The following is a 21,235-nucleotide window of genomic DNA, read 5'->3' on the forward strand; positions in this document are numbered from 1 at the left end:
GAAGTAGCGTGACGTCACAAGTTGAAGAGCTCCTCACATTTCCCCATTGTTTACATCAGCTGCGAGAGCGATTCGGACTGAGAAAGCGGCGATTACCCCATTAATTTGAGCCAGGATGAAAGATTTGTGGATGAGGAACGTGAGAGTGAAGGATTAGAGTGCAGTGTAGGACGCATCTTTTTTCGCTCTGACCGTAACTTAGGTACAAGGGCTCATTGGATTCCACACTCTCTCCTTTTTCTATTGTGGATCACGGATTTGTATTTTAAACCACCTGGGATACTATATCCTCTTGAAAATGAGAGTCGAGAACGCGAAATGGACATTCACAGTGACTTTTATCTCCACGACAATACATCGGCGAAGCACTTTAGCTACGGAGCTAGCGTGATAGCATTGTGCTTAAATGCAGATAGAAACAGAAGAAATAAGCCCCTGATTGGAAGGGTAGACAGAATATCAACAATACTACTATTACTTCTACTATCAGGAGACACCGAACCAAACTCTGGACCTGTAACCACACGGTTAATGCTGTCCAGCCTGGCGAAGCCTAGCAATGCTGTTGCTAACGACGCCATTGAAGCTAACTTAGCTACGGGACCTCAACAGAGCTATGCTAAAAACATTAGCTCTCCACCTAGCCAGCCCTCATCTGCTCATCAACACCCGTGCTCACCTGCGTTCCAGCGATCGACGGCGCGACGAAGGACTTCACCCGATCATCGATGCGGTCGGCGGCCCGGAAACGGAAGAAGTCAACCCAGACAGGTGAGGACAGCGGCGCGGAGGCGGGCGTTGTAGCTTTCGACGACACCCCGGCCGCCATCAGAGTCGGCAAGAAACATATATTTCCCCAAAGTTACGTACGTGACATGCACATAGCGGCACGCACGTACGGGCAAGTGATCAAATGTTTGGAAGCCAAAGCTGTACTCATGGTAGCGCGTCTGCTATCCAACTCAAAGTCCTCCTGGTTGTGTTGCTGCAGCCGCCGCTAATACACGATCCCACCTACAGCTTTCTTCTTTGCTGTCTCCATTGTTCATTAAACAAATTTCAAAAGATTCACCAACACAGATGTCCAGAATACTGTGGAATTATGTGGTGAAAACAGACGACTTAAACTGGCCACCGTGCTAATCCAAAATGTCTGCTTCAACCCGTGACGTCACGCGCAAACGTCATCATACCGAGACGCACTGGCTGAGGCTCGCAGTAATCCCGCCTCCTTGTGCTGGATGCCGTAGAATGCACCCCCTGACGGGAGTGTTATATCAACTAAAGCCCACACTTAAACTTTCCACGTGCAAGATTGAATCTATTTAAAAAAGTTATTTAATAAGAAGCCAAAAAGTGCAAAAACAATAATGTTCGTGTTGGAGGAGCCGTGAACGACTGCAGGGACACAACATTAGGTACACCTGCAGACTGCAGCACGGATTTCTTATTTCGTTCATTCACAACTCCTCCAACACGAACATTTTTGTTTTTGCACTTTTTGGCTTCTTATTAAATAACTTTTGTAACCTATTTTTATGGGCTTTCCTATTTGTGATTTTCCTGTTATACGCTGTTATGCAGTATATGCCTTGAGCTCTTATTTTGAAGGCGCTAAGAGCGGAAGTGATGACACGGAGTGGAGCGGAGGTTTTTGAAAGAAGGTAATTAAAGTGGTCCTCGTGTAAACTGGAGCATCCGTGTTTGTTATTTTGTAGTTTCATACAGTATAGGCGACATTTATAAACCCTCGGTTACACTTTTTTAAATAGATTCAATCTTGCACGTGGAAAGTTTAAGTGAGGGCTTTAGTTGATATAACACTCCCGTCAGGGGGTGCATTCTACGGCGGGGGTACATTATCCGGCGCAACAGCGGCGCATGGACTTCATTTATAAGTAAAGGTAAGACCATAATAATGTTTTTTTAATTAAATGTGCTTTTTTGTGTGCTACAGTTTGTTCGTGTAAAGTTAAAGTTAAGTTAAAGTAGCAATGATTGTCACACACACACTAGGTGTAATGAATTTGACCCATCCCCTTGATCACCTCCTAGGAGGTGAGGGGAGCAGTGGGCAGCAGCGGTGCCGCGCCCGGGAATATTTTTTGGTGACTTAACCCCCAATTCCAACCCTTGATGCTGAGTGCCAAGCAGGGAAGAATGCTGGTATGAGCTTTTAAACATAACCCGTTAACTGCTGCCAATCAACTGGTGAATAAGATACTCTTTAGGGTTCATATGTTTGTAAATCTGACTGTGATGAAGTCAGTGCCTCACCAGCCATCAACCTCACCGCATGCCACTGGTATTTATAAATGGTAGATTTATATAGGCAAGTAAGGTAAAGTTTTGTACCTGAGAAGTTTGGGCTATCTTGCTTCTGCAGCCTTCATCAGAGGTGTCACGTGATGTTAGCGTGACGTGTTATATGTATTGTTCCATCCCACCTGAAGTGGTGTCCCCTGGTGTGCGTCGGGGGTAGGGCGGGCCGCCCCCTGTTGTCTGGATGTCTGGATGTGTCCCAGGTGTGGGATAGTTGGTAACTTGTCAGGTACAAAACTTTACCTTACTAGCCTCTATAAATCAACCATTTATAAATTTAAAAAGTTGTTGATGCATATTAAGACTTTGTTCAACTCTGGATGCTGCAGGTCTCCTGTGACGTCTGTGATCAGCGGAACCGCTAGGAAGTGACTTCCACAGTTTAATAACTGAGGAAATATGTCCCTGGACACATGAGGACTTTGAATATGACCAATGTATGATCCTGTAATTACTTGGTATCGGATCCATACCTAAATGTGTGGTATCATCCAAAACTAATGTAAAGTATCAAAGAAGATAAGAATAAGTGATTATTACATTTTAACAGAAGTGTAGATAGAACATGTTAAAGGGGAACATTATCACAATTTCAGAAGGGTTAAAACCATTAAAAATCAGTTCCCAGTGGCTTATTTTATTTTTTGAAGTTTTTTTCAAAATTTTACCCATCACGCAATATCCCTAAAAAAAGCTTCAAAGTGCCTGATTTTAACCATCGTTATATACACCCGTCCATTTTCCTGTGACGTCACATAGTGATGCCAACACAAACAAACATGGCGGATAGAACAGCAAGCTATAGCGACATTAGCTCGGATTCAGACTCGGATTTCAGCGGCTTAACACTGTCTGATAAGATAATTACTAACAACTATCAACTAGGTTTACAGCATATGAAATACATTTGGCAACAACATGCACTTTGAGAGTGCAGACAGCCCATTTCAGGCGCGCTAAGAACATATATTTTTCCACGATTTCAGCAATCAGGTTATCCATCCATCCATTTCCTACCGCTTATGCCCTTCGGGGTCGCGGGGGGCGCTGGAGCCTATCTCAGCTACAATCGGGCGGAAGGCGGTGTACACCCTGGACAAGTCGCCACCTCATCGCAGGGCCAACACAGATATACAGACAACATTCACATTCACACACTAGGGACCATTTAGTGTTGCCAATCAACCTATCCCCAGGTGCATGTCTTTGGAGGTGGGAGGAAGCCGGAGTACCCGGAGGGAACCCACGCAGTCACGGGGAGAACATGCAAACTCCACACAGAAAGATCCCGAGCCTGGGATTGAACCCCAGACTACTCAGCACCTTCGTATTGTGAGGCAGACGCACTTACCCCTCTGCCAACGTGCTGCCGCACTCAAGTTAACCATACCTAAATAGACACAAAATACTGCATTACACAAGACTACCCGAATGTACTCGAATGATTGAAAAAAAAAATGCTTTTAAGCTAAATTATTGGTAAACACAGTTTATGTATAATAATTTACGTAAAACCGCGAGTAATGAATAAAGTTTTCATCAATTAATATGTTCTGTAGACATACCCTCATCCGCTCTCTTTTCCTGAAAGCTGATCCGTCCAGTTTTGGAGTTGATGTCAGCAGGCCAGGGAAGCTAGGGTCGATATTCTTCTCTTGATCATCTTCGGTGGCATAAGGGACGGTGTGAGCCAAGACATCCAGGGGGTTTAGCTCGCTCGTCTGCGGGAACAAACTGCTTGCCGTGCTACCGAGGTCTTTTGTCCCTGAATTGCTCACACACTCCGGCAGATTCAATGGGGGTCTGGCGACAGATTTCTTTGACTTTATCGCTGGAAATGCATCTGCTTTGAGTGTCGCAGGATATCCACACATTCTTGCCATCTCTGTCGTAGCATAGCTTTCGTCGGTAAAGTGTGCGGAACAAACGACTGACCATTTCGTCGGCTTTCCCCACAGCCTCGTATTTTGAACAAATTTCGTCCAGTTTCTTGCCACTTTCGCATCTTTGGGCCATTGGTGCAACTTGAATCCGTCCCTATTCGTGTTGTTACACCCTCCGACAACACACCGACGAAAGTGAGAAAATGGCGAATTGCTTCCCGATGTGACGTCACGTTGTGACGTCATTGCTCCGAGAGCGAATATTAGAAAGGCGTTTAATTCGCCAAAATTCACCCATTTAGAGTTCGGAAATCGGTTAAAAAAATATATGGTCTTTTTTCTGCAACATCAAGGTATATATTGACGCTTACATAGGTCTGGTGATAATGTACCCCTTTAATAAAAATAAAAAACTTCAAATAATAATAAAAAAAACAAAAAAAACGATACCAATAAAAAAAAAAGCGATACTGATAACTTCCAATATTACATTTTAAAGCATTTATCGGCCGATAATATCGGCATGGCGTAGTGGGTAGCGCAACCGTGCCAGAAACCTGAGGGTTGCAGGTTCGCTCCCCGCCTTTTACCATCCAAAAATCACTGCCGTTGTGTCCTTGGGCGGGGCACTTCACCCTTTGCCCCCGGTGCCACTCACACCGGTGAATTGAATGATGAATGATAGGTGGTGGTCAGAGGGGCCGTTGGCGCAAATTGCAGCCATGCTTCCGTCAGTCTACCCCAGGGCAGCTGTGGCTATGAAAGTAGCTTACCACCACCAGGTGTGAATAAATGATGGGTTCTACATGTAAAGCGACTTTGGGTAATGTCGGAGGCAGATATTTACATATATCCGTTTTTAAGTGTTACTTCTTTTGATTTCATAATCATATTACAAAACAGCTAGTGTTTTTCTTCCAATTGTGGTCTTTTGGTTGTCTGCAAATACTGTGTGCTAAACCTTGAGTGAGGAATGTAAGAAAGAGAGATACTCCTTTCTCTTATCTAGCCTTATGTCCAGCTGCGGAGGGCAATGGGCATGTGTTTTGGCTGGAGGGACATGACTGCGAGGGTGGGAGGGAGAGAGACTTGATAGGGGAGAGGGTTTTTCATGGGAGGGGGGCAGACCATCTTGGCGGCGCGATTGAATGTTCTATGCTGGACTGGTCTCAATGTATTTACAAAGCTTTGCAAATATACTACAAAATACCTATTCTGTCTCTGGTGGTTTTTCTACTCAGCTTTAAGTGTCGTAAAGAGCTTGGGAGCGACTTGTGACTTGAATTCCCTGGGAGGAACAACTGGTCCAAACGCAACAGTACTTAGAAAAGCGCTATATAAATCTCAGGTATTATTATTATTATTATTATTGGACATCTCTACCTTTGTACTTTGCTCGGAGTTCCAATACAAGTGTGTGACATATCAGTACATTTGGACACACCTTCTCATTCAACTTTATTTTCATGACTATTTGCATTGTAGATTGTCATCAAAACTATGAATGAACACAAAAAAAAAGTGAAAAAACTGAAGACATGTTTTATATTGTAGTTTCTTCAAAATAGCCACCCTTGCTCTGATTAATGCTTTGCACACTCTTGGCATTCTCTCCATGAGCTTCAAGAGGTAGTCACCTGAAATGGTTTTCCAACAGTCTTGAAGGAGTTAGCTCATGGAGAGAATGCCAGGAGTGTGCAAAACAGTAATCAGAGCAAATGGTGGCTATTTTGAAGAAACTAGAATATAAAACATGTTTTCAGTTATTTTTTTGTCAAGTACATAACTCCTCATGTGTTCATTCATAGTGTTTATGTGACAATCTACAATGTAAATAGTCAGGAGAAGCTGTGTCCAAACTTTTGGCCTGTACTGTAGACCAGTGGTCCCCAACCACCGGGCCGTGGCCCGCTACCGGTCCGTGGATCGATTGGTACCGGGCCGCACAAGAAATTATTAGTTATTTCCGTTTTATTTATTATCTGAGCCCGAACGATTTTTTTTAATTTTTTTTAGTATTTTATTTTGAAAAATGACCGGATTCTCTGGATTATATATTGGTCACTTGAGCGGCAAAATGTAACCCTGCTAGGAAAATGAGCAAAAAACAGACGTCTTTGGAAAGTTTCTTTGTGAAGGGGAAAAGGCTTTGGGAAGAGAGAGAAGAACAGCCTACGACTTCCAACAAAAATAAATCTTTTAACAGACAATAGCAGAAGTCCTACTTGGAATATGGATTTATGGCAACAGGTGATTCTGCATAATATGTGGCCAGCAGCTCTCTAATGAGGCCATGAAGCCTTCAAAACTGCTTGGCCACTTAGAGACCGAGCACCCTGGATTAAAAGACAAGTATTTTGAAAGAAAAAAGATGAAGATGAAAAAGAGAAGAAATGACCACATCAGTCAATGAGAATCACTGAGAGCATCGTACTTAGTGGCTAATCATATTGCTAAGGCTAAAAAGCCATTCACTATTGGTGAAGAATTGATCCTTCCTGCCGCTAAAGTCAACTTCTAGGAGAGGCTGCTAAGAAGATATCTCTGTCGGCTACACCGTGACTCGGCACATTGAGGAAATAGCTGAAGACATTGAGACACAATTGTTAGAGAGGATTGCTAATCACCGTGGTAACGCACTCCAGCTTGACCAATCTACAGCGTTACGGTGAGTTCAAACTCTCATTTGTTTTTTATGTTGTATCTGCATTTTATTTTGAAGGCATGTAACCGTTTTTCTTAGCTGTTGAGTGGAAAAAGAAGTTAAAACACAAATGGTAAAAGTTTTGTGACGTGTGCAATTTTAGAGGCATATTTTTCTGAATTCTATTGTATTTTCAAAAATATTTAATATAGATATTTTTTTCAAAACACTTTATTCAGCATCAACAGTGCAGTACAACACAGTGCCTAAATAAGCAAGTGCTCACATTTATTTGACATTTTTTCTTGTAAAACCATCCATCCATCCATCCATTTTCTACCGCTTATTCCCTTCGGGGTCGCGGGTGGTGCTGGAGTCTATCTCAGCTACAGTCGGGTGGAAAGCGGAGTGCACCCTGGACAAGTCGCCACCTCATCACAGGGCCAACACAGATAGACAGACAACATCACACACTAGGGACCATTTAGTGTTGCCAATCAACCTATCCCCAGGTGCATGTCTTTGGAGGTGGGAGGGGCCTATCCCCAGGTGCATGTCTTTGGAGGTGGGAGGAAGCCGTAGTTGAACCCACGCAGTCATGGGGAGAACATGCAAACTCCACACAGAAAGATTCCAAGCCCGGGATTGAACTCAGGGCTACTCAGGACCTTTGTATTGTGAGGCACATGCACTAACCCCTCTTCTACCGTGCTGCCCTCTTGTAAAACCTCCCCCACCAAATCTGCCCGCTTACCCCTCTACATGTAAAGCGACTTTGGGTACTTAGAAAAGCGCTATATAAATCCCAGTTATTATTATTATTATTATTATTATTATTACCCCTGACCTTTTCAAAACAAATACATGAAATGATTTATTTTTTTTCTTCATAAAGAAATACAATCATGTGTGCTTACGGACTGTATCCCTGCAGACTGTATTGATCTATATTGATATATCAATCAATCAATCAATCAATCTTTATTTATATAGCCCTAAATCACAAGTGTCTTAAAGGGCTGCACAAGCCACAACGACATCCTCGGTACAAAGCCCATATAATGTATATATTGTGTTTTTTATGTTGATTTAATAATTAAAAAAAAAAAAAAAAAAAAAAAAAAAATATATATATATATATATATATATATATATATATATATATATATATATATATATATATATATATATATATATGTATTTTTTTTATTTCTTGTGCGGCCCGGTACCAATCGGTCTGCGGACCGGTACCGGGCCATGGCCCGGTGGTTGGGGACCACTGCTGTATAGCACACACTGCAACTGATCCAGCTGGTCCCAGTCGTCAGAGAGATGAGAGCACGGAACGTGGAACCGCTGTGTCGTCCTCGGCAGTAAATCATCAGTGGGCGCTGGAGTGTGTCTGCTCGGCTCCACAAGGGGGAAGTGGGCGTGGAAAGGTTACGTAATTCCGCTCTGGCCGACATCCACAGTCCACGCTCTGACTGCTTGCCCACTGACCAACTCCTGCCACTTCTTATCTTATTGTCCGGGCCGCTAAAAGGCTGAGCTCCAGTTTTCCCTGGTCTCTAACAAGCTGTGATGCTGTTACACTGCAGGGTTAGGAACAGCTTGGATCATTCCTTCAAATGTTCCACTTCCATTCACACATTTAAAAAACACTTTAAGACCAATGTCTTGAAAAAATATATCACTCTTGAATCAACACTGTAGTTAATACTATGATCAATGTTCATTACAAACTAAGTGTGAGATATAAATAATCATGGAAGTGTTTGTATATAGTATATAATTGGTGCAAAGGTGTACAAGGATATTTCACATGCCTTTACTGTGTATATCATTGAACTGTGTTCATGTTGTGTATAATGTGTGTTTATAATATGTTGTACAAAGGACATTTCATCATTTTCGGAAGTTCATCTTGTACTTGACATTGTTTATAGGGTTAGGCAAAATAAGTGTTCAACTTCAGCCTAAACACTTTCTCTCTGCAACATTTTCTTTTTCAATCTATGAATGTACAACTGTTTGTTTATTTTGTTGACCATTGACCGAAGAACAATAATAAACTAATGATGATGAAGATGTATCTGTGCAAGTGAACAATTGGACAGACTACACACACACATCAGAAACACAAATGTTAGAAGCCTACAACAATATATGTGAAGAAGACTTTAGGATTAAAAGTGAAGATGAGAGGTGAAATAAGTACAAATGCAGCAATAAAAACAAGCAACTCCACTCACGATGGCTCTAAAGTTCAGTGATGTGTTGCTAACTTCAGCATTTTTCTTCCTTGTTGATGTTTTGCAGTAGTTAACATCCATGATGTAACAATGCTGCAAATCTACCAGAGTCCACATTTCGTTAACCATTTTATTCATTCATACTTTTAATTGGATAATAACATCAATTAAATAAAATAGAAAATATGCATGGAAAAAAAATAAATAATAATAAGATGTCCTCCGTTTAACAATGAGAAAATAGAATAAAATAGTAGCTAAATTTATAATATTCAAGACATGCACACAACTTAAAAAGTAAGTACAGGACAACATATAAGACTAGAAGATGAGAAGCACTACATACAACATAAAATATACATTCTTATTAAACATGCTGTGTTTTTAAACTACATTTAGCACAATCACTGTTTAAGTGTTTTTACATCCCTGCAGCTTCCATGACTGTTACACACTTGTGTTTACTCAACTGCTTCTTAAACCTGAACATCTTATCATACACAGTGCAACTAAACGGTTTCTCACCAGTGGGTGTTCTCATGTGTGTGGTCAGGCGTTCCTTTATCGAGAAACTCTTCTCACAAAAAGGGCAAGTAAAAGGTTTCTCACCTGTGTGTGTTCTCATGTGTAATGTCATGTCATTCTTGGTGTTGAATCTTTAAGCACAAACTGAGCAAGCAAAAGGTTTATCTTCAGTGTGTGTTCTCATGTGTCTGGTCATGTGATGCTTTGTGGAGAAACTCTTCTTACAAACAGAGCAAGTAAAAGGTTTCTCACCTGTGTGTGTTCTCATGTGTAATGTCATGTCATTCTTAGTGTTGAATCTTTTAGCACAAGCTGAGCAAGCAAAAGGTTTCTCTCCAGTGTGTGTTCTCATGTGTGTGGTCATGTTACCCTTTTGGAAGAAATTTTTCTTACAAACAGAGCAAGTAAAAGGTTTCTCTCCAGTGTGTGTTTTCATGTGTAATATCATGTCATTCTCAGTGTTGAATCTTTTAGTGCAAGCTGAGCAAGCAAAAGGTTTCTCTCCAGTGTGTGTTCTCATGTGTGTGGTCATGTTACCCTTTTGGAAGAAATTTTTCTTACAAACAGAGCAAGTAAAAGGTTTCTCTCCAGTGTGCATTCTCATGTGTATGGTCATGTCACCCTTTCTGAAGAAACTCTTCTTACAAACGGAGCAAGCAAAAGGTTTCTCTCCAGTGTGTGTTCTCATGTGTGTGGTCATGCATTCCTTTCTGGAGAAACTCTTCTTACAAACAGAGCAAGTAAAAGGTTTCTCTCCAGTATGTATTCTCATGTGTACTGTAAAATTACACTTCTTTCTAAATAATTTCCCACATTCAGAGCAGTCAAAGTGTTTGTTGTTAGTGTGATGTCTCGTATCACCTTTAGAGTCATTTTTACTCTCCAAAGGTTTTTGAATGTGGTCACTGTGATCAGAAGAGTGTGACATCATGTGGTCCATGTCTGACAGTGGAGCAAAGATGCTGTCTGGTTCTGACTTGATATCTTCACAATGCTCTCCATCAGCTTCTGTGATGTGTTGACTTACAAGCTCCGCCCCTCTGTTCTCCTCACTTTGACTGTGATGAAGCTGTAAGGACTGAGCTTCATCTTCATCATGAAGCTGCTCCTCTTTAATGTGGGAGGGGGCCTGTAGCTCCTTCTGTCCCACACTGGTGTGCCACTCCTCTTCATGACTCCCCGCTGACACCCGCTGGACGTCTGCAGAACAAATGAGGTGTTACTGTATTGAAGTTTGCAGTATTCAAACTATTGACATGTGAGCTAGGCCAAATAGACAGTGATGGGCAAGCTACCTGGACAATGTAGTAAGCTAAGCTACAAGTTACTCTCAATTAAATGGAGCTAAGCTATCCTCAGAGAATTGTAGCACGCTACACTACAAGCTACACTGCAAAAGTAGCTTGCCACATCAAGTATATATATATATATATATATATATATATATATATATATATATATATATATATATATATATATATATATATATATATATATATATATATATATTGGCCCACATGTATAATATCAATGTTTATGTTGTCCATGGAAAGAAGTTAGTAAGAAGCAAAAGAAAAACAACCAACCATGGATGACAAAAGGACTGAAAAATGCTTGTCACAAAAAAAAGACATTATATGGAATATTAATAACACAGACATCTATAGAGGCAGAAAATAAGTATAATAAATATAAAAACAATCTAATTGGTATACTAGGAACATGTAAGAAGGAATACTACAGACAATTATTAAAGTAGAACAGAAACAACATGAGAGCAACATGGGGCATCCTAAATAGCATCATTAAAAATGCCGCTAAGAAAGATAACCCCCAGTACTTTCTACATGGAAATACAAAAAATTACAATATGAACCAAATAGTTGAACGTTTTAATGATTACTTTGTTAATATCAGAAAAAATGTGGAACAAAGATTTCCAATGCAGATGATGGATCAGTTGAGGACTTGAGTGAGCTCATAGACAGAAATCCCAATTCCATGTTTCTTAAGAACGTGACAAAAGAAGAAATAATCAAAATTGTAAAACATTGTAAATCCAAGACCTCAACTGACTGTCATGGAATAGATATGGTAACCATAAAAAAGGTTATAGAAGACATTTCAGAACCTCTGACATATATCAGCAACGTATCATTTCTAACCGGCAAATTCCCTGACAAAATGAAAATTGCGAAAGTCGTACCAATTTCTAAGAATGGAGACATACACCAGTTTACTAACTACACACCAGTTTCATTACTTCCACCATTCTCCAAAATCATGGAAAAACTATTCAATAGCTGATTAGATTTATTTATCAACAAAAGTGGGACGCTGGTGGAGAACCAATATGGACTCCCAGCAAATATCTCAACATCTGGTCAACATATGTAATAACAAGTGTAGGTAAGATATTGAAATGAATCAAAACAATGTATATATATATATCTTTATATATTTAAAAATGCTGGTCCTAAAGAGGTAAGCATTTTTCAGAGGTTGTCAATAAGGCCACACATACAATAATGTGTGTGTGTGTTTTTTTGAGACATGAAAAAGGAAAAGTATCTTTAATATGAGGAGGTGTGAACAAGTGATGACATAAATCATGGTCCCAATAACATTGCATCTAATACTAGAGTCTGTGAACATTGCTCCAAAGTCAGGATTTTTTGTTGATTTAATGTGCATATAAAACTAACATTGACAGGTGCAAAGGCAGCAATATATGATAAAACAAGATGGCAGCTAAAGAAGGACTAAAGAAGGAATTCCCTATTCATCCCCCTCTGGTCAACATATGTAATAACAAGTGTGAGTAAGAATTTGAAATGTGCCTCCTTTGGCCAAATTATATATAAAATAAATATGTATATAGAGACATACTGTAATAACTTGAAGTAAATAATGAAGATTAAAAACCAATTACAAACAAAACATTTAAAACAAAACTAATTAAAATTAACTAAAAGCTTACCTTTTTTATATTTGCATAGTATGTATATATTAATGTTGTAAATACAAATCTTTATATATCTAGAAACGGTGGTCCTAAAGAGGTAGGCACTGTCACATCTAATAGAGAGCCAAATACTAGAGTCTGTGAACATTGCTCCAAAGTCAAGATTTGTTGTTGATTTAATGTGCATACAAAAGTGAACATTGACAGGTGAAAAGGCAACAATATATGATAAAACAAGATGGCAGCCAAAGAAGGACTTCCCTATTCATCCCCAAAAAACCTGCCAGGTGAGCAGCTGATTTGACCACTTCTGGTGCTGACGTAAGACAACCTGCGTCACATATGTTTATTTGAATGAAATAAGTTTATTTCCATCATATAATCAACCATCAACCATTCTGTGTGACCAGTTTAACAGTACAGATGATACATATTTAACAATCATACACATTTACACACAAAAAGAAAAGAAAAAGAATGACGGAAAAAGGAATAGGCTGAAGCCAAAGCTTATATTTGGGGGGATTACCCCCAATACTTCTTAGACGGAAACACAAATAATGACAACATGAAGGAAGTAGTTGAAAGCTTCAATAATTTCTTTGTAAATATTGGAAGAAAGGATTCCAGACCCAGTTTCAATTGAGGACTATAATGATACCATAGAGCCAAATCCCAACTCCATGTTCCTCAGTAATGTGACACAGGAGGAAATAGTTATAATCCTGTAATCTAAGACTTCAACTGATTGTAATGGAATTGATATGGAAACCATACAAAAGGTTCTAGAAGAGATCTCAGGACCATTCATGTATATTAGTAACCTATCATTTCAAATACCCAAACTAAATGAAAATAGCTAAAGTTGCACCAATTTATAAGACTGGAGACAAACACCAATTTACAAATTATAGACCTGTTTCTTTACTTCCACAGTTTTCTAAAATCATTGAAAAAGTGTCCAATAACAGATTAGAGAGTTTCACAAACAAACATAGAATACTAGAAGAGAATCAATATGGATACACAGCTAATATTTCAACTTTGATGGCTTTAATTGAAATGACAGAAGAAATGAGCAATGCAATAGATAGTAAAAAATGTGCAGCAGCAGTGTTGTTGGATCTAACTAAAGCATTTGACACAATTAATCACAATATTTTCATCAAAAAACTAGAAGGATATGGCATCAGAGGGTTGGTCTTAAACTGGATAAGAAGTTATTGAACCAACAGGAAACAATACGTGAAGCTAGGCCAACACACTTCTACAACACTAAATATATCCTGTGGTGTACCTCAGGGATCAATACTAGGACCTCAATTATTCAATCTCTATATAGATGACATTTGTAAAGTTACAAAATATTTAAAGTTAGTATTATTTGCAGATGATACAACAGTATACACAATATGCTTTGACAATCTTTGAATCTCAGTAAAAGTAAAATAATGCTATTTGGTAACAGTAGAAGAGAAAGTCAAACACAAATACAAATAGATGGAAAGAGTAAATGAAACCAAATTTCTAGGTATAATAATTGATGATACAATGAACTGCAAATCTCATGTAAAAAATGTACAACATAAAGTAGCAAGAAACACGTCAATAATGAATAAAACAAAACATGTTCTAGAACAAAAATGTCTTCATATTCTCTACTGCTCACTAGTGTTACATATCTGACTTATTGTGTAGAAATATGGGAAATATCTACAAAAGTACACTTCATTCATTAACTGTGTTACAAAAAAGATCAGTTATAATAATACATCATGTTGGATATAGACAACATACAAACACTTTATTTATTGAATCAAAAATACTGAAATTCCACCACATAGTGAATTTGCAAACATCTAAAATGATACACAAAGCAAACTATAACCTGCTAGCCAAGAATGTACAACAATTCTCAAAAAAAGAGGAGAAATATAATCTTAGAAAAAAATGTAATTTAAAACATTTGTATGCACGTACAACACTTAAGACCTTCAGTATATCAGTATGTGGAATTGAATGATGGAATGGATGAAGCAAAGCAATCAAACAATGTACTAATATGATCCACTTCAAGAAACTCTTCACACTTAAAGTGTTTACAAAGTACAAAGAAGAAGATAAACATTCTCAATTTATTTCATCCATCATTCATTTTCTACATCATCTTACTCATCTCACCATATGAAATACAACTTACTTCACTCATTATTATTTATTTATTTTTATTGTTATTACTTATGGAGTATATTGTGAATACATTGAGAACAGGAAGTGAACAAACGTTTTAACAACTGTTATGTAAAAAAAAAGTGGTAGAATTAAATAAGCTCTGCTTCTTCCTACTCCTTTTCTAACATGTTGAAAAGACAAACTGGAAATTGTGATGTATCATGTTGTATGCATGCATGTGTGATGTATCATGTTGTATGCATGCATGTGTGATGCATCATGTTGTATGCATGCATGTGTGATGTATCATGTTGTATGCATGCATGTGTGATGTATCATGTTGTATGCATGCATGTGTGATGTATCATGTTGTATGCATGGATGTGTGATGTATCATGTTGTATATACATATACATATACATATACGTGTATGGTGACATGGCCTAAACCTATCCACATATACTTGGTGTATCGTGACATGGCCTAAACATATCCAAATATACATGGTGTATCGTGGCATGGCCTAAACATATCCACATACAGTATATATGGTGTATCGTGACATGGCCTAAACATATCCACATATATATGGTGTATCGTGACATGGCCTAAACATATCCACATATATATGGTGTATCGTGACATGGCCTAAACATATCCACATATATATGGTGTATCGTGACATGGCCTAAACATATCCACATATAAATGGTGTATGGTGACATGGACTAAACATATCCACATATATATGGTGTATCGTGACATGGACTAAACATATCCACATATATATGGTGTATCGTGACATGGCCTAAACATATCCACATATATACGGTGTATCGTGACATGGCCTAAACATATCCACATATATATGGTGTATCGTGACATGGACTAAACATATCCACATATATATGGTGTATCGTGACATGGCCTAAACATATCCACATATATACGGTGTATCGTGACATGGCCTAAACATATCCACATATATACGGTGTATCGTGACATGGCCTAAACATATCCACATATATATGGTGTATCGTGACATGGCCTAAACATATCCACATATATATGGTGTATCGTGACATGGCCTAAACATATCCACATATATATGGTGTATCGTGACATGGCCTAAACATATCCACATATATACGGTGTATCGTGACATGGCCTAAACATATCCACATATATACGGTGTATCGTGACATGGCCTAAACATATCCACATATATATGGTGTATGGTGACATGGCCTAAACATATCCACATATATATGGTGTATCGTGACATGGCCTAAACATATCCACGTATATATGGTGTATCGTGACATGGCCTAAACATATCCACATATATATGGTGTATCGTGACATGACCTAAACATATCCACATACCGTATTTTCCGCACTATAAGGCGCACCTAAAAACCACAAATTTTCTCAAAAGCTAACAGTGCGCCTTATAACCCGGTGCGCTTTATTACGATTCATTTTCATAAAGTTTCGATCTCGCAACTTCGGTAAACAGCCGCCATCTTTTTTCCCGGTAGAACAGGAAGCGCTTCTTCTTCTACGCAAGCAACCGCCAAGGTAAGCACCCGCCCCCATAGAACAGGAAGCGCTTCTTCTTCTACTGTAAGCTACCGCCCGCCCCCGGAAGAAGAAGAAAAAACGCGCGGATATCACCGTACGTTTCATTTCCTGTTTACATCTGTAAAGACCACAAAATGGCTCCTACTAAGCGAAAAGGATCTGGTTCATAAAAAGACGCAATCTCTCCATCCGCACACGGATTACTACCGTATTTCACAGCAACTGATATTCCTGTGAACCGCACTGTGGAACGGGAGCACGTACGGTGAATATTCGCACCACAGGGAATGAGAAGTCATCCTTCACTGTGGTTCTAGCTTGCCATGCTAACTTCCACCCATGGTGATATTCAAAAGGAAGACCTTGCCAAAAGAGACCTTTCCAGCCGGCGTCATCATAAAAGCTAACTCGAAGGGATGGATGGATGAAGAAAAGATGAGCGAGTGGTTAAGGGAAGTTTACGCGAAGAGGCCGGGTGGCTTTTTTCACACAGCTCCGAAGGCGAACACACCTTCACTAAGACGGGCAGACAGCGCCGGACGACATACGCCAACATTTGCCAGTGGATCGTAAATGCCTGGGCAGATATTTCGGTCACAACTGTGGTCCGAGCTTTCCGGAAGGCAGGATTCACAGAACTGCTGCACAACAACAGCGACACTGAATCCGATGACTTCGACGAGACGGAGCCGGCCATTTTTGGATCCCACGCTTGCGCAACTTTTCAATTCGGACACCGAAGACGAAGAATTCGAAGGATTTACGAATGAAGAATAACTTCAGAGGGTGAGCGCTATGTTTATTTTGTGTGTTGTGACATTAACGTTCGAGCAACATTGTGTTGCTATTGCTCTACACCATTTTGAATTTTACTATGTTTGTGATTGCACATTTGCGTACATTTTGGGACAGAGTTGTTAGAACGCTGGTTTTCAATATATTATTAAAGTTTGACTGAACTATCTGACTGTTTTTTTGACATTCCCTTTAGCGCAGCGTAGGCGCGGCTTATAATCCGGGGCGGCTTATTGGTGGACAAAGTTATGAAATATGTAATTCATTGAAGGTGCGGCTAATAATCCGGTGCGCCTTATAGTGCGGAAAATACGGTATATACGGTGTATCGTGACATGGCCTAAACATATCCACATATATACGGTGTATTGTGACATGGCCTAAACCTATCCACATATATACGGTGTATCGTGACATGGCCTAAACATATCCACATATATACGGTGTATCGTGACATGGACTAAACATATCCACATATATATGGTGTATCGTGACATGGCCTAAACATATCCACATATATATGGTGTATCGTGACATGGCCTAAACATATCCACATATATATGGTGTATCGTGACATGGACTAAACATATCCACATATATATGGTGTATCGTGACATGGCCTAAACATATCCACATATATACGGTGTATCGTGACATGGCCTAAACATATCCACATATATATGGTGTATCGTGACATGGCCTAAACATATCCACATATATACGGTGTATCGTGACATGGCCTAAACATATCCACATATATATGGTGTATCGTGACATGGCCTAAACATATCCACATATATATGGTGTATCGTGACATGGCCTAAACATATCCACATATATACGGTGTATCGTGACATGGCCTAAACATATCCACATATATACGGTGTAACGTGACATGGCCTAAATATATCCACATATATATGGTGTATGGTGACATGGCCTAAACATATCCACATATATATGGTGTATCGTGACATGGCCTAAACATATCCACATATATATGGTGTATCGTGACATGGCCTAAACATATCCACATATATATGGTGTATCGTGACATGGACTAAACATATCCACATATATATGGTGTATCGTGACATGGCCTAAACATATCCACATATATACGGTGTATCGTGACATGGCCTAAACATATCCACATATATATGGTGTATCGTGACATGGCCTAAACATATCCACATATATACGGTGTATCGTGACATGGCCTAAACATATCCACATATATATGGTGTATCGTGACATGGCCTAAACATATCCACATATATATGGTGTATCGTGACATGGCCTAAACATATCCACATATATATGGTGTATCGTGACATGGCCTAAACATATCCACATATATACGGTGTAACGTGACATGGCCTAAACATATCCACATATATATGGTGTATGGTGACATGGCCTAAACATATCCACATATATATGGTGTATCGTGACATGGCCTAAACATATCCACATATATATGGTGTATTGTGACATGGCCTAAACATATCCACATATATATGGTGTATCGTGACATGACCTAAACATATCCACATATATACGGTGTATCGTGACATGGCCTAAACATATCCACATATATACGGTGTATTGTGACATGGCCTAAACATATCCACATATATACGGTGTATCGTGACATGGCCTAAACATATCCACATATATATGGTGTATCGTGACATGGACTAAACATATCCACATATATATGGTGTATCGTGACATGGCCTAAACCTATTCACATATTAATAAAAGGCCATATCGCCCAGCCCTAGTAAGAATGTGATTTTTTTTTTTTTTTAAATATATCCGCCATCATGTCTTTTATAATGATTGTGAACGATAGAAAAATTCCCCCCAAAAAGTGCAGTTCCCCTCTAAATTCCAATGATTAGATTTAAGACTTGAAGTGTATGAGCATGAAGTGATGAAGCCTACTTGGATGAGTCTTTTAAGACAAAGTGAACAGTCCAGTTGTGATGGATTGAATGCCCTGAGAATAAAATGATATGTGCTTACTTGGACTGTGATGAAGCTGTGAGGACTCAGGTGCTTTGTCTTCATGCTCTTCAGTCTTCACAGAGACGACAGTCAGTGGAAACTTGCTGACATCATCCTCCTTCTGCCCTACAACACACTCTCCCTCCTCTTCCTCTTTAAAATAGGGGGGCTGTGGATCCTCTGAAGTGAAACTGTCCCCTTGCAGATGAGGGAGACATTCTTCTTGGTGTCCAATCAGCTGATGGATGTCTATAGGACACAGACAAAACACATTTTAACTCCTACATGCTAAATATTAAATCGTACATGAAATATAGGGCTGTGGCTATTGAAAATGTTATTAATTAAGTGTTCTACTGGAAATGCTTACGATTAATCGAGTAACTGGATAAAACAGTGTTGCTTGGTTAAAGACAAATTTAAGCTACTTTAAGACAATTCACTTAATAATGAACGGCCAATTGGTTTGAGATGGTATGAGATCAAGATGTCATCTTTAGATCAGGCTTTGTTTTTTCCACAATCACTGCCACATTAAAAAGTTAAAGTACCAATGATTGTCACACACACACTAGGTGTGGCCAGATTATTCTCTGCATTTGACCGATCACCCTTGATCACCCCCTGGGAGATGAGGGGAGCAGTGAGCAGCAGCGGTGGCTGCGCCCGGGAATAATTTTTATGGTTATTTAACCCCCATTTCCAACCCTTGATGCTGAGTGCCAAGCGGGGAGGTAATGGGTCCTATTTTTGGAAATGTTCCCTTCGAGTAAAATCTTTACCGCAGATTGAACATGAAAAAGGTTGTTCTCCAGTGTGTGTTCTTATGTGTCCTTTTAAACTTTGATTTCTTACAAAACTCTTACCACATTCTGAGCAGGAAAAGGTTTTTCTCCAGTGTGTATTCTCTTTTGTATTTTCAAATCGTGCCTATGATTTAAACATTTACCGCAGATTGAACATAAAAAAAGTTTTTTCTGCAGTGTGTGTTCTCATGTGTCTTTTCAGATGACTAGGATATTTGAAAGTTTTGTCACAGTGAGAACATGTGAAGTGAGTGTTGTCAGTGTGACATGTCTTATCATCTTTAGAGTCTTCATCATCAGTGTCAGGAGAGTGTGACGTTGTGTCCTCACTATCTGATAGTGGAGCTAAGATCTTGTCTGCTTGTGATCCTCCACAGTGGTCTCCATCAGCTTCTGTTGTCATGTGTTGTGTTGAGCTGCTGCTTGGAGGCTCCGCCTCTCTCTTCTCCTCACTCTCACCTTTGACCTCATCATCTTCACTCTTCACAGGGACACCAGTCACTGGCATCTTGGTGACATCAACCTCCTCCAGTCCTTCAAGATACTCTCCCTGCTGACTGATGCTGCGTTCCTCCTCTTCCTCTTTAATGTGAGAGCTCAGTGGGTCCTCCTCTTCATCCTTAACGTGAGGGGTCAGTGGGTCCTCCTCTTCCTCTTTAATGTGAGGGGTCAGTGGGTCTTCCTCTTTAATGTGAGGGCTCAGTGGGTCCTCTTCTTCCTCCTTAATGTGAGGGCTCAGTGGATCCACTGGTTCCTCTTTAAAATGAGGTGTCAGTGGGTACTCCTCTTCCTCCTTAATGTGAGGGCTCAGTGGATCCACTGGTTCCTCTTTAAAATTAGGTGCCAGTGGGTACTCCTCTTCCTTTTTAAAATGGGGTGTCAGTGGGTACTCCTCTTCCTTTTTAAAATGGGGGATCAGTGTGTCCTCCTCTTCCTCTTTGATGTGAGTGGTCAGTGGGTCATCCTCTTCCTCTTTAAAATGGGGGATCAGTGGGTGTTCCTCTTCCTTCTTAATGTGGGAGGGCTGTGGCTCCATCCTGAAGCTCCACTTCTGTTGCTCAGGGAGAAGATGTTCTTCACAGACGTCTGCAGGACACAAGAAGACAAACACGTTTTAAAAACATCCATCTCTGCTCAGTCACGTTTGCATGCACTTAGGAAAAACAAGTTCTTGTATGAACTGTCTTCAAATCTCAGTGACGCACAAACACGCTGCTCTTTACAACATTATTCACAGGAAAAGAAAAACAAACCAGGACGACAGGACTTTTTAC

The 21,235-nt window shown here is 39.7% G+C and overlaps 3 protein-coding genes across 4 annotated transcripts in view; 1 reads left to right on the forward strand and 2 right to left on the reverse strand.

The window, feature by feature from the left end:
• Window positions 1-21,235, forward strand: part of LOC133570515 (uncharacterized) — a 905,074-nt gene that overhangs the window by 705,768 nt on the left and 178,071 nt on the right. The gene's annotated exons all lie outside the window — the stretch shown is intronic.
• LOC133570532 (uncharacterized) overlaps window positions 1-21,235 on the reverse strand; it is a 508,763-nt gene that overhangs the window by 261,055 nt on the left and 226,473 nt on the right. The window lies entirely within an intron of this gene.
• Window positions 9,392-20,759, reverse strand: LOC133570655 (uncharacterized). The gene is made up of 3 exons (XM_072916639.1): window positions 20,292-20,759; window positions 19,174-19,404; window positions 9,392-10,826 (listed from the first exon to the last, which is right to left on the reverse strand). The coding sequence occupies exons 1-3, from the start codon at window positions 20,467-20,469 to the stop codon at window positions 9,760-9,762; spliced, it is 1,476 nt and encodes a 491-aa protein (XP_072772740.1). The 5' UTR covers window positions 20,470-20,759; the 3' UTR covers window positions 9,392-9,759.

The sequence above is a fragment of the Nerophis lumbriciformis genome, linkage group LG28 (assembly GCF_033978685.3).
Source record: "Nerophis lumbriciformis linkage group LG28, RoL_Nlum_v2.1, whole genome shotgun sequence".
Classification (NCBI taxonomy): domain Eukaryota; kingdom Metazoa; phylum Chordata; class Actinopteri; order Syngnathiformes; family Syngnathidae; genus Nerophis; species Nerophis lumbriciformis.